Source organism: Polyodon spathula, chromosome 3, assembly GCF_017654505.1.
Source record: "Polyodon spathula isolate WHYD16114869_AA chromosome 3, ASM1765450v1, whole genome shotgun sequence".
Lineage (NCBI taxonomy): Eukaryota > Metazoa > Chordata > Actinopteri > Acipenseriformes > Polyodontidae > Polyodon > Polyodon spathula.
Genome location: NC_054536.1, coordinates 41,467,082 through 41,482,271, shown reverse-complemented (window position 1 = coordinate 41,482,271; position 15,190 = coordinate 41,467,082). Strand labels below are relative to the sequence as shown.

General features: G+C 39.1%; 1 protein-coding gene across 1 annotated transcript in view; it reads right to left on the bottom strand.

Annotated features, from left to right (window-relative positions):
* LOC121313097 (PH domain leucine-rich repeat-containing protein phosphatase 1-like) overlaps nt 1–15,190 on the bottom strand; it is a 133,286-nt gene that overhangs the window by 61,896 nt on the left and 56,200 nt on the right. Inside the window, exons 2-4 of the mRNA XM_041245259.1 lie at nt 14,318–14,514; nt 10,745–10,870; nt 3,317–3,483 (exon numbers count right to left, since the gene is read on the bottom strand). Of these exons, the coding sequence (XP_041101193.1) occupies nt 3,317–3,483; nt 10,745–10,870; nt 14,318–14,514 (490 nt within the window). The remainder of the gene's footprint in view (nt 1–3,316; nt 3,484–10,744; nt 10,871–14,317; nt 14,515–15,190) is intronic.

Sequence of the window (15,190 nt, the reverse complement as noted above, 5' to 3'; positions counted from 1 at the left end):
GAGCCCAGAGAAGAGGAGCCGCCGCTCCCAGAGCCCAGAGAAGAGGAGCCGCAGCTCCCAGAGCCCAGAGAAGAGGAGCCGCCGCTCCCAGAGCCCAGAGAGGGAGAAGCGATGAACAAAGAGGAGGTGAGGTGCCCACCTCCATCACCCCAGCGAACCAGTCCGGCACTGCCAGTTGCGGTCCCTTGCCCCTTGCTCCTGGACACCCTGCCGGTCTTCCTAGACCTTCCTGCGCTGGACCTGGAGCCCAGGAGTCTGCAACATTGGCCACAGCTTTTCCTCTGGTTCCCTGCTCCGCTCTTCCCGAGCACCCAGACGTCGCTGGGCTGCTGCCAGACGTCGCTGTTGCTCCCCCTGTTCGCTGCTTCGCTCCCCCTGGGTGATCGGACATCGCTGCGCCGGTCCCCAGTGGAAGATCTCTGTCCACTGCTGCATCCTCCTGTTCCCCGGTCGTCACTTCGGTCGGCCCTGTCATCCCGGTGGGGTCCCTTGTCGCTGGTTCAGGGTCCCTTCCCGGAAGTGCCGGAAGGTTCGACCCACCCTCAACTCCGCCCGTGGAAGAGGGCGGAAATGGACATTTCGGGACTTGAGTGTGGGTGGTTGTGTTTTAGGGGAGGGGGTGGCCTTGGTATGGCCGATCAGTGTTTCACACTTGAGGGGGAGGATGTGTAAGGTACCAGGGAGGGGGTTAAAATCCTTCCCTGCTAAAAACCTTGTGAGAATGCACATTTGGGTGTTATTGGGTTTAATGGTGTAATTGTTTTAATGATTTAGTTAATCCTCGGCACCTGGTCGTAATTATAAATTAGAGACAGGTGCAGGGTATTTAGGGGGAGGCAGCCAGACTGATCGGGGCGGCTGAGTGAAGAGCCCGACTGCGTGTGTGTCCAGTCGTATTGAAGAGAGTGCTGAGAGAAGCCCGTTTTGGTGTTTGTCAGGTAAACGGCTTAGCCGTCCTGTGGTTTAGTGAGGAACCAGTCTGTTTAGTCAGAGCTCCAAGAGGGAGCTAGGCGGTTGTTTTGTTTTCATTTCTGCGTTTATTAAAAAGTGCGCGTCAGCGCCGTAAAAAATCAATTTTTGTGTCCTGGGTCTATCTTAAAGGGGCAACGAACTCCGTGAGTGCGAGGATCGTTTTTTACAATATATACAGCTTGTTGAATAGTTACTTCTTCAAAATATAGGTTGTTAGAAATGCATTAATTATTTGATATGTTTTTTTAATAACATAAATTATTCCTGAATACTAATATTTTCCTACTTTCAATTTACAAAAACACTCTGGGGTAGCCAAGCAATTGCAATCCATTCCACTGCAGGACTTTGTTTCAGCCTGCCCTGCCATTTAAATAAGGAATGTTAACTGGAACCTTAACCTTTTTTAATGTATTTATTTGTTTATTTATGTATTTATTTTATTTAGTTTAACCAAAAAAAATAAAAATCTAAGGAAATTAATTGCAAAAACTGTGTTAAAGTAACGTTGATGATACTCAAGCAAAACCTTCAATAGTGAGGAAATTGTGAGTTAAGGTTGACACACAACCTTAACTCTGCATCATTATGTGTATATGACATTATTATCAAATTATTATGGATGAAAGGTGAAAAAGAGAAATAAATATCAACTGTGGAACATGATTTAAAAATAAACATTACAAAGTTATTAAATCCATAAACAAAACAGCAAATGGTATGATCTCAACAAATGTATTTATATAATTAGCATACCAAATCTACTGCCATTACTGTTCCACCAATTACTACTGGACATAAAAGAAACAACGTCCCAGTGAATGGAATTATAGCAAAACATTTTCAAACTTTTAACTTTGAAAATACACATTATTTTTAAAGATTAGCAAAGATAAAATAGTTTTAAAAAATATGATATTATTTAGCCATACAAGTGTATACTGCACTCAGATAAACAAAGAAATAAGCTATTAGATATAACAGACATCTGAATGTAAAAAAAAAAAAAAAAAAAAGATAAATACAATGATATATCATATAAAGTGACTGAAATATTGTATCTTCTGTTACTTATGGGAGACAGAAAATATAAATTAAATGTACATTGTATTTCAACCGTGGTTATATTTCTTCACTGAGTAGTAGCACAAAGATGGAACCTCCCTCACCAATTATTATTATTTTTTCCTATAGCCAGTCTTCAGGAACAAATGTCATGTGATTAATTATGTGATGTCATACATATGCAAAATGGTGCAGAGTTAAGGTTGCGTGTCACCATTTTTTATGTAATGGGCCCCAGAACACCAAGTCAAAACTTTTCTTCAGTGTGTTACATGGTACTTTAACAAACTCCACATCTCCAAGTGAAATAAAAAAAGCCTTGGATATCACTCTTTTAAAAACAGGTATAGCTTTCTTCCATTTCTTACAGTGACGTGCAAGAATTAAAAAAAAAAAATTGTTATAGGTGGACAGGAGTGTCTAGAGAGATGCAAGGTAGAAGTTTTTCCAGTTTTTGATAATGATCGAAAGATTACCTGGCACAGAAGACATAACTTCAAGCAACTGAAAGTGTTTAAGCTGCTTTAGAAAGCAAATTATTTCTTTATCATAGTACACATTTGACTTGAAGGTTCCCTTACCGATTAGTGAAAATTTAAACCTGGACCCACAGCTTTGATGGTTTAGAGATAGGTGATTATAAAATATGCTACTAGGCAGGCTTAACTACTTTAAAATGAAAGAACTGGGCAATGTTTTCAGCTGCAAGGCTTTTAATGGTACATGACAATAGTACTCACTTGACACTTTTTAGACATTAAATTATTTTCTATAGGTAACAAGTGATCTAATTAATCTAGTGAATTACTGATCTATCTGATGTAGTTTAAATGTTTGGTTTTAGGACAGATTTTTAATATCCCTGCGAAAACAAAAAAAAAGTACAAAAAGGCAGGGGAAAGCAGTTAAATTAATCCTAGTTAGTATACAACATATTTAGAAGTTGCCTTTGCTAAAGGGGAGTAGCCCTGCTGTGTCACGACCCACAGACCAAGATTAAGAAAAAGCTATGCCTTAGTAACAACAAAACCTTACAAAAATCAATTCCCTGCTGTTTCCATCCAAATAGTTTCATATAAATGACCCCCCCCCCCCCCCCCCCCCCAACTTCAACCTTTCCTTCTTGCATATGCACCACATGGTGTGAAGACATATGAGCTGGAAGACAATAAAACAACTCCTATTTCCCTACCAAAGTACATTTATAATCCACCCCCACCACCCTCAGATTAGAAGTCATCAGCCAAGCTTGACAAACCCGGGAAAGACCTGGCCTTACCTCTGCAGCTCAGTCAGGCCGCGGCTGGAGACAGGTCCAAGATCATGCCGCAGGAAGTTCTGCTTGAGATTGAGGTGCGTCAGGTCCTGGCTGTAGAAGAGATTAGCAGGTAGATGCTCGAGGCTGCAGCAGGACAGATCCACAGAGCTGATCCGCTGGGACACAATCTGAAACAATCACGGCAAAAGAAACCGAGAAAGAGATTTGGAATGAGTACAGGAGCTTAGACTGGCACATGCATCAGGAGGGTGATGGCGATGTAGCATTATGTGGTGATGAAGAAAGAAACAACAAAACAGTAGCCACTGTATGTGGTGTTTGTTTGAGACAAAGTTAAATGGCACAATGCTTTATGTTGAAAGCTTATTGTTTAGCTTACATGTGTGAAAGAGGTAGCCAGTGCATGTGGAAAGTCGCAATTACAGTGTACCGTGGCTATTGGCAATTGAAAGGTTTTTGGTTTTAACAGTAAAATTCTGAGGATCAACTGTAGCCAGCAAAAGATTGTATTTTTGTATTTATATCACTGTAGTTTAAAGTTGAATGTCACATTAAAAGTTAAATTTAAAGCTGAGTATCGCTTTACAATGAATAAATACTGTAGCTGAATGTGTTTTAATAAATTGTTTTAATAAAGTGGAGTAAATTAGAGGTCTGCTCAGTCCTGAATTTCAAGCCTGACCCAAAACCAACCTGAGCCTGAGCAAGCACATCTTTTTTTGGACCCGTTCCGACCCAATCCGACACAATTACGCGCCTGCAACTAAGGCATGTTCTTGTGTAAAATCTGATGACAATTTGCAGTGTAAACATACTGGTAAATTAATTTATAAATACATACTAATAATAATGAATCATATCTAATTTACTTCGTAATTTACCCACATCTGCAGATAAAGAAAACAAGGGATGGAAACTACAGAGGAACATTATGGCCTACTCACAATTTTTTTTTTTTGCTGTTAAGATCACAAGCTCTAAATTGTCAGTCGAAAAGAAACAAATATGTTGCGGAAGTCCATCTGAAAATAATATGTACTGTACATGCAAACCTCTTACGATTATGTACTGCAATGAAATAGGCTAAACATTCATTAAAAAAAAGAAAAAAAATTAGCTTGCGTTTACAACTCCAGGCAAAGTGTCATTTAAGAAAAGGACAGCGTCGACAGTTGTTGGCTTGAGGGCTGTCCTCTGCAGATCTATAGTCCTTCCACTCACTGCTGCTGCTGCTGCTTGCGGGAATACATAGCACACTACTTGCCAACATTGCTAATTTAGGTACAGATCTTGTGTTCCTTCTACCAGTTCAGCAAATCACGTTCATTTTACCATTACCAGCTTCTGCATTGTATAGTGCTGTACTTCATCACTGGAGCTGCTATTCTCTGCGTGTACATTCTCCCATTCATTAAACCCAAGTCAGCTGGTACATCCTCATCTACTTGGCTTTGCTTTCCGTTTAAGTTTCTGAGTAGTCTGCTTGCTTCAGTGTAAACTTCTTCACGTTCATGGCTAGGCAGCATTCGGAGTTGATTAAATTTGAGCTAGAGAAATATTGTTGTCTCATGTAAGTCGCTTATTTTTTTTTAAACAAGCCATTCACTGTGTCGTTGCCTGACAACTGCTTGCACTGGAGTATCTGAAGGAAGTGGCTGACAACGTCGTCTAAGTTTCTCAAACAATAAAATTACCAAGTTCAGAGTAGGGTACGCATCTCCCTCCAGTTCCCTCTGAGCTTCATAAAATGGTTGTTGAATGAAACTAAAAACTGCAACATATCTGGGGCAATGTTTTCCAATCTGTAGCTCTCTCAGCGATCTTTGAGTTTCTCGTGCAACTCATGATAAATTTCCAGGTTCAGCACTGTGTATCTTACACTGAATTTGAATACAGTGTAAGATACACAGTGCTGAACCTGGTTTCTCCCATCGGTACTAAGGTTTTACACAACTGAGCTGCAATACCAGACTGATAGATGTATTTCACCAAAGACTTGGCATTATTGTTTCTGCAACATCTGGAGCTTCTGAAGCTAACTTGTTTAAATCAAGAGCAGTTCAAAGAACAGTGTTGTACAGGATCTCATTAATCTGAGGAATTAGTTATTTTCTTTTCTGTTCAGCTACATCACGGCACCTCCTTGAGACTGTACTCGGCCGTAGGTAGAGCCATCACTAATCAGTTCTTGTGCCAGAACAATGAACACCTTTCCAGACATGGTTTCGAAAGGATGGATATCCTTGCAACAAAAGCAGACGTATGTCTCTGTAATCTCTGATTTTTTATGTACTGGCGCAGCTTTTTCAGACTGTACAAATGATGTGATGCACGACTAGGCCCAGCTACTGGGCAAATGCATTCAGTCAGTGTGCCGCTGCAGAGATGAATTCTCTGGATTTTCTTTGCTGTCATATTTAAACAACAATTTGCAATATTTACACTGCACATATCTGCTCAGATTTTTGTTTGCACTGAATACAACAACGTTAAAATTCTTTCATACATTAGATTTACCTTTTCCTGTCACGGCACTTTCTACAGCTACACATTCTCCCGTCTATATATATTTTTTAATAGTCTCTGCATCCATACTTGAATAGGCTATGTAGAAAATCTTTCAAAATCCTTATAAGCCGATACGTATAAAGAATCCACCAAAAAATATGCAATAGGGCCTACTTATTTAACTAATGACTTGATACCTCATGGAATGCTTGTACAGACCCAAATGAGAAGTCGGAAGTGGGCTCTCAGAGGCTTGTGCTTAATGATAAAAAAAACAAAACAAACAAAAAAAAAAAAAACAGAATTGTTTTAAAGTAAAAGCTCATTTGCACTCCAATACATAACCCGACCCAACCAAAACCTGTTTGTATTAAAACTACACCTGATCCAAACCCAACACATAGTCAGGTGCTGTCGGGTTCAGGTCTGGTTGCAAGGCACTAGCGTCTATAATATATTTCCAATCATGCTGGATTTAGAGCCTCACACCAAAACTAACAAACAGTCTGCAAAGCACCCACTGTGAAAAGCAGCGACTGCAATGATCATTAGTTCCCAGATTAAAAGATAAAGCGTACTGTCACATGGAATCAACCCACACTGTTAAAAGAATGAAAAAAGCCTTGTTTATGTATTGCTCAGGCACTGAAATTTATTTTTCACAAATCTCAAAAGATCTACTGTTGGCGCACTATGTTTTTTTTTTTTTGTTTTGTTTTGTTTTTAGATAAGCTTATGCTTCTTCCAGTAGAAAATAGTACATTCCTAGTTATTCTAACCAGGCTCTATGCTTTTAGATAAAGGCTTTAATACAGGATTTAAAATCAGAAAACAATATTAGCTCAGACTGCATTACAACTTGTCGCAATCAATACCACTATTGTGCACATAGTTTACCTGCTTCTGTTTCCAATTATTTAAATCGTGTTAATTGTTTTATTTTACCACCAGAAAACATGCAGCAAGAGAAACTGTCCAGCAAAACGATAAAATGAATAGAACCTATAATTTTGAGATGTATCTTTCACACCAAAAGTGGCGTGAGAGCGGAACCAGGGCAACGTGAAATAAATAGGATTGAATCCTGTTTTTTGTGATTTGTCCCGTGTCAACTAGGGCATTGAGCAATCAGAAAACAGCTTCAATGCACGTGGTCCAGCAGGGTGAAGCAGCATCCAGAATGACGGAGGAACACTTGCTGTTGAAAAAATACCCACAGCTTTATGATAATGGTCATCACAATGATAAAGATACAGATTTGAAAAACATGTGTATGGTGTGTGTGGTCATGTCGCTGAGAAAGTAACTCGTCGCCAATTAAAAAATTGCATCGCGTCTGGTGTGTGGAGACCTTAAGAGGCTGAGACTTACCAATTCACTGGCACTTGACTGCGTTTGTTTAAGCCCCATCAAGACAGAAAATTGTAAAAGGATCATTTAATTTTGTTAAAAAATAAATAAAACTTCAGTTCTCAGTAAAACTGAAGGTTCACAATATCTCAAAGTCACTATATAAATACTGTCACATTTCCAATTGAAAATAATTTTGCTTAGGAACATAAAACATGAGTAGAACACTGTTAGAAGGATGATAAGTTGTCATGTGCTAGAATACAGAACACAGAAATGCACTCACATCTCTGCACAAAAGCTTCTATTGATCTTCTGGACTGAGCGATTTGGATTTTTTTTTACTTAAATAAACAAGTTAACAAAGAGAAGCCCCGGTTCCAGATGACATAACAAAGGCAGTGAGAAACTGAAGAACACCCCACAGTCTCGCTATTTAAACTCCTTACTATACAATGGGACTCAAGGCATGCACCCATAGCTCTCACTAAAGTAGCAGCTTAAAACTGAACCAGCTTGAGATACAGTAAAAGCAATTTATTTACAGACCAAGTACACAATTATTGTACATGGATAAGTCAGAAGATACAGTGATAATTCTATAAATCAAGTAATGCTGTTTTTCTTTTATTAAATATGCTTCTTAAAACAGATTTTAAAAAGTAAAATATATTATCACATGAAATATTCCGTTGTTTCGCTACTATGGCAGATATGACTTTTTAACTGGTCCTTTATGTTAAACTACTGAACACCAATTGTGGCAGCTATGGTATATAGAAACGACCAAAATCTGACCAAGATACGAGAACCTCTGAGTAACTCTGCATTCACTACTACCCTAGTTTTAAAATGTAGCTTGTCATGCAGCAAAACAAAATATGAAGCCGTTTCTTGCAGAAATGACCCACTTACCCGTACTGACGAGAAAGAAGTCCACATTTAAAGAATGGAAAAGCTAACCTAAAACATAACGGGCCACTCTGGTCACTACTTACACCACCCTTAGTCTGGCAGGAGAAGGAATGAAACATATTCCTTTACTTCTCAGCTGCGTTTAATTCCTTCTTTAGTACTTCTTGTAATCCATTCAAAGTGTTATTTCCTTTGAATATGAAGTGCTTTAAATCATTTTAGCATTGGGAGTACCTCACAAATGTACAGGGCACATTGGCCACAGTGATGTCAGTAGGTAACTCGCCTAACTTTGCATACTGTAGGCAAGCCTATAGATGCATGTTAATATCACACAAGAACCCTCAATAGATGCAAATTCAAAGCTGGATCTAGTATTAGTAACACGAACAAGTTGATAACACCAGGCATTACAGTAAATCCACTGTTTCGACTGTACATGTAAAAATGTGGCTTGTGTACATACAGGTACCTCCATTTAGTCCTCTTGCCTTTTGAACCAGGGTTCATTACAAAAGAGCTTTTATTGTTTCACTCAATACAAAGTTCTAAAGTATGACACGTATGCTTGGGCACCTCCACTATATAACTTTCTCTTAGGATATAATCCTTTTTAGATTTCTGGGCAAGCACTTAAGACTCAGGAACATCATCAGGAACAAAATTCTGATTAGATTCGTATTGTAGTTATTTTATCTGCTACACGGTGCAAATTCAAAAGGGTCATACATTTGACAGCAATACAGGGCAGACTGTAAACAAAGTCTGCCTTTTGCTATTTTCTTCAGCAGTGCAGTGGATATCCGGTGCAAACCTAAGCTCTTTTTCATTTAACAATGAAGGAGATTAAACTCTTCATAACCCAATAGAGACAACAGTTCTGTGTATAAACACTAAGCACAGACATTCCTGAACAGGGCCATTGAATTGCATTCCATCAAAATGAATCTCTTTCAAAATTCAGAGCGCTTGCCAAAAAACATTAAGAAAAGAAACAGTTACATGTAACCTGAAAGTTTGCACTGTGAAAGTTCTTTCTATTTATAAAAGCACAGCTGTCTCCAGGGGGCGCTTTAATCAAAACTTGAGTACAGCCAATAGCCCCTATAACATCTGGGAATGCTGTAATTGAGTAAACTGTACTCTTAGTTTGTCTGATGCATTCAGCAGTCTTAGGGAGCATCTTAGGACCCGGTTGCATAAAATGATAATGCCGCTAATAGTGTCATCTCAGTTGTTAATGCTGAACTGCGTTTAGTATGGTTGGTCACATCAGGTTTTATTAAGGTACACAGTCCGTGTACTGATTGCTTCTGTAATAGGAATCAATTTAAAAACTCGGCAGGTGAAGGGTGCTTTACAGAACTCAATTGGGATGTTTAAAATAAAATGTATTTATTGCCATTTATTATAAATTATTAATATACATTTTGTAAATGTTTAAACAGGAAGTTTCACATATGAACAGCTAGTTGAATAAATAATAGGCACAAACCGAAGTAAAATAAAATCAAGAAAAAATTATGATACATCAAAGTGTAAGCACGAAACTTCGATATCATAATGAGATTCGTACGTTTGCATATGAAAGTAGTTTGAAACGAACAGTCTTAACTAGACTACCACAGCAGGGATGAAACTGAGTTATAGGAGTGAAAATGACTTTAACCCAGCGCGGGTAGGTCTATGAAGTCAAGATACGAAAGAAAAATCAATGATACACCTAGCCCAATGTGTTAATGTATTTTTTTAGATTATATTTTTTATAAATAAACCAGGACCTTAAAACAAGGAAAAATGGAAAGACCACAATCTAGCTAAACTAAAGGCGCATGGAGTGTACCTGGTGTAAACAGTCTCCCTCGCTAGTACTGTATAACATCCTCCTCTCAGGTATTATTCATTCAAAAGACTTGCAGTTAATGTATAGTATGATTTCCCTAGATGGTGCACAACTACAGCTATCTCTCTATGGCCTTTTGACAAGTGTACTTGACTAAATACCACTTAACACCTGTCTGTTGTGTATTCCTTCAGTCTGCCCTTTAAATTTGCAACGGTTTCCCTTGTCATTCTTCAAACACTTTTCACAGTGCAGAAGACCGAGTCTTATTTTCCGTGTCACCTTCCCTGGCATTTAACATGGCTAAGTTTTGCCTTGTAGGTCTAGCAAGTGACAGTGTGCCTGGCCTCTGTCGCAAACCTCATACACAGCAATTCTAGGCAAGACATGAATACAGAAGCCAGAAGCAGCAGCACACATTACAGAGTGCATTACTCCACATAATGGATAGTCTTCCTCAAACTTGACCTCAATAACTGGAGCCCAGTGCAGTGAATTGTAATGATGCCAAGGCAATGAAAAGTTGCTGGGCAAAATAAGGCCAAAGAATTACAAGACCCCTCCAAGACTGAAATTAATTTCATTCAACAGCATTAAAGCGTTCAAGAGAATAAGTTTCAGCTGACCTAAAGTAAACCCCCCCAAAGATGATTAAGTGGCTTTGGTTGAAATGTGTGCACTGTACAGGCTTCAATAAAGTTGAACCCTGGGAGCTAAGATTATGGGATGTAGTCTTGAGCAGATGGTATCATTAGAAACACCAGAGTGGGGTATTGATTTTGCAGAGAAAGCAGAGTTAACAACAGGCTCACCTTTGAGGCCTGTCGGAGCCAGCGCAGGTACTCTGTGAAGGTATCAAAACAGATGTAGTAGGTATGGCTCTGGGGCCCAGTCGAGCTAAAGGCCAAGCAATGCTGGTGTTTTTTCACTTCTTCCACCTACCGGGAAAAAAAATGTTTTAAAAGAAATGTTTAAAAAAAATCTGAAAATGCACAATGTATTATCATATGAAACCCTCTCATCAAAACATCTAACTTTCTTGGCAGTTACAATTTTGTAACTGGTTCTTTCTATGTTAAATTGCTGAACACTACCTGTGACATCTGTGGTATACAGAAGTGACAAAAAACTGACCAAGAAATCAGAAATTCTAAATAACTCTATGGTCACTACTAACCTATTTTAAAAAATGTAGCTCATCATGCAGCAAGCAAAAAAAAAAAAAATATTAAGCCCTTTCCTGTAGAATAACCCACCTACCTGTTCTGTAAATGAGAAATAAGTCCACATTTAAAAAGATGGAAAAGCTATCACAAAACAGAACAGGCCATTGCAGCCTCTAATAGCACCACCCTTAGTATGGCATGAAAATGAATGAAACATATTTATTTACTTCACAGCTGCGCTGAATTTGTAAATGTTAACATTCTGATCCAGCAGTTGTATGCAGTTGTTCTGCGTTACAGTGAGTTTTACTATAGTCTTATTTGGCTGGGACCCCTGGACAGGTTCCTCCTGGACCATGTAGTTGTCCGACATTGGCTGTGATTTTCATTCCAGCAATTTAACCCCTTGACTGTGAACCGGCAGCTAGTTAAAGTAATGAAAACATTAGGTTATTATCATAACCCAGGCTCCCTGAAATAGAAATGTAACCATTACCAAATAGGTATCTACCTCCTAAAGACCCGAAACCTGAATATACCAAAGCTGCTCAACAAGCCTGTGACGCAGAATTGGCCCGTGCCCGAGGGCACAAAAGGACTGTGCTCACAGATCTCAGCGGCACTTTTCTTTCAAATACTGCTGTAATAATGGATGCAGCGACCTTGAAGGTTAATAGTTACAACTCTATTTCAGGGAACCAGGGTTATGATAATAACCAAACGTTCCCTTTCAAGTACAAAATGTAACCATTAACATAGGGTGAGTGTACTAAAGCCATTGCAAGGGGAAGATTGCAGTTCGACTGGAATGCTACAAGACTAAGCCAATGGCTGCCCTGTGCTTTACAAAACGGAACCCCAGTAACAAGTAGAAAAAGACTGAGGGAGAGTTTTATCTCTGTCAGTGCTGTAAGGGTCGACTGGGAAGCCAGCCATAACACACTAGTTCTAAAACCAGAGTTTTGCAATTCCATGACATGAAGTCTGTAGAACTAGTGAAGGTATGGGGAGTAGTCAACTTCGCTGCATTGCAAATGCCTCAACAGCTGCATCCTGGAATAAAGTCCACTAAGTTGCAATTCCCCTGGGTTAATGGGCAGTGAGCTTTTCTGGAGGGGACAAGCTGGCCAGCTCATAAGCAGTCCTAAACGTGTCTGCTATCCATTTGGACAGCTACTGCTTAAACCAGGCTTGACCATGCGACTTCAACCGATAGCACACACTGCCTCCAATATCAATCTGTCAAGGTAGTACGCCAGGGCTCGCACTGGGCAAACAATATGGAGCTGCTGCTCTGTCAGACTGGAAAGGAGGTGGATGGAAGGCCTCCAATTCCATGAAATGCTGAACATTGAGCCAGGCTCAGCTTCTCCACATCACGCAACCTATATAGGGCATCCATCGAAGAGGAAACAACAGGAACTGTTGCCAGATGATCCCAGGAAGACATGATTTAAAAAAGAAAATCTGGGTGAACTGGGGGGGACATGGGAGAGGTGGTAGGCTCATCGTCGAAAATTGGAATGTTGACGCACCAATTCCATGAGAAAAGTTCCCTGGTGGGAAACAGCTACCCAGAGTTTTCCGGTTTGCTCCGGTCTGCCGATCGCTTGGAACAGCAACTCTTCTTCCTCGGGGGAGACGTAGAACTCTCAGAGCTGCGGGACAAACATTTCTCAAGCGTGCGCTCTGAGATAGATTCACAAAACTCGTTTCAGATCTTTAGGAGGTAAATACCCATACGGTAATGGTGAAATTTCATACTTGAAAGTGAACTGTAAATCATTAGAGAAGTGCATTTAATGACTGAATAGGAATTCACTTTCTCACAAAATAAACAAATACACTGCTGTGCAAAAGTCTTGCAGACATGTTGCACTTTTTACTCTGATCATTATGAGCATCAACAATTTACTCAAAGCCCCCACTAGTGTTTTCTACTATTAAAACAACCTTGACTGGCATAAAGAAGGAAAAACACTGAGTGAAATAGCTTGCATTACTTGATTTCCAAGGTGTGGTATCAGAAGCATAACCAACAAGTACAGAGAAACATCATTGACCAACACAGGACTGGAAGACCCTAAAAGCTGTCTAAAGGAGATGAGCAATACTTGAAGATAATATTCTTAAGGAATCGAAATAACTGGCAGAAGACACAGGTGCTGTTGTCCATCCATCAACAGTTCAAGGCACCTTTGACCATTGTTCTATAGTCCAATTTCTGTGTTCTTGTGCATATTTTAGCCTTTTTGTCTTGTTCCCCTTTCTTAACAGAGGTATTCTTACTGCAACACATCCTTTAAGTCCAGATTTCAAGAGTGACCGTCGTACTGTTGATTCGATGGACAGCGACACCTGTGTCTTCTGCCAGTTCTGTTGCCAATTCAATGCTTGTCTTATTTCTATTCCTTAAGAATATTATCTTCAAGTATTGCTCATCCTTGTTAGACAGCTTTTTGGGTCTTCCAGTCCTGCGTTTGTCAATTACAGAGGATATTTCTCTGTACTTGTTGATTATGCTTCGGATACCACACCTTGAAAATCGAGTGATGCAAGCTATTTCACTCAATGTTTTTCCTTCTTTATGCAAGTCAAGGTTGTTATAATAGTAGAAAACACTAGTGGAGGCTTTGTGTAAATTGTTGATGCTCATAATGCATCAGAGTAGAAAAATGCAACATGCAGGGCAGTGTATGTGTTGACACATGTTATATATATAATTGTAATCCATCTCATTCCCTCAAAACCATTTTTCACCAGTCAGAAAACTTATTTTCAACATCCCTGCGCACACAGAGGAAATCAGTGAACTGACAGGACAGAAAGACTGCAACTGAATGGAGTGGGCACACAAGTGAATCCCATGCACAATTAGCAGTCCCTGTACAAGTTAATTAAAACTAATTAAGGATAACTCCACGGAAATAAATTACATTTAACAGGACATCAGGAAATCAAGGATTAAAGCGGCCTGTCACTTTCTTTTTTTTTCTGAGACTGGCTTTTTGTATTAGATGTGACAATGGAACTCATTCAGGAGAAAGGTGTCCAAGGCCCCCCAAACACAAGACAACTGAATTCATTTTAATAAAATCCACTATCAACTCGTAATGAACCTAGAGCTAGCTTTTTAAAATCAAGGTTGTAATAATATTTCTGATATCAGTTTGGATTAAAGTTGGAGGAAAGTATTAAGCAGATTACAACAGCCCGTACCTTTCCCCCAATTAAAGGGAGGATGTGCATCTTCCCCGACTGGCTGTCCTTCACAGATGACACTATGAGACAAGTCCCACACAAGATAACCTGTCGTTTGGTCCACCGGTTTACTGGGAGCTGCATCTTTCCTTTCCGAACATTAAAGGTCCCAGAGAGTTGAATCCGCTCTGAGGTTTCAATACTGTGAGGTTTCCCTGAAAGAGAACAATACATAGTTGTTATTGAATGGAACAGAGCAAAAACTAAAATGATTTACTTTATAATTACATTTATAATTATAATTACTTGGATACAATTCCTTTTAAAAATTGGCAAATGTATTTTAAAAAGGCACATCCAATTCCTCTTGTTATACTCATTAATTTACAAAGCGTAATGGGGGTTTGCTCCCCCTGGGAATGGAGAAATGCATTTTGTAACCGTTTCTGCAAGCATGAGAACAGCAATTTGAAATTTGAAATAATGAATCTATGGTAAAACGTATGATCAATAATTTATTAGAAAATTGATGTATTTGTAAAAAAATAAAAAGAAAAGAAAAAATATTTAAAGTTTCTTCTGTTTGTTTTTTTTGTGATTTTATGCAGCACTAGTTTTTATTGCTATAAATACAAATGTTTTCTTCAATATTCCATGAGTAATGCGGTTTGCTCAGAATTCCATGTGTGCTCTAGTAGCTTCAGGTTTCATTAAACCAGCAGTGGACTATGTTGCATCATGGGTATTTCCACTAGCCTAAATAATACCTCAATACTGAAAAAGAAAGAATCTTCTACAGTTGAACGTCACATATCCGACCGTCACATAACCACTCTGATCAATTAACCGCTTCACTAAATAAATAAATAAATAAATAAATATTACATTATA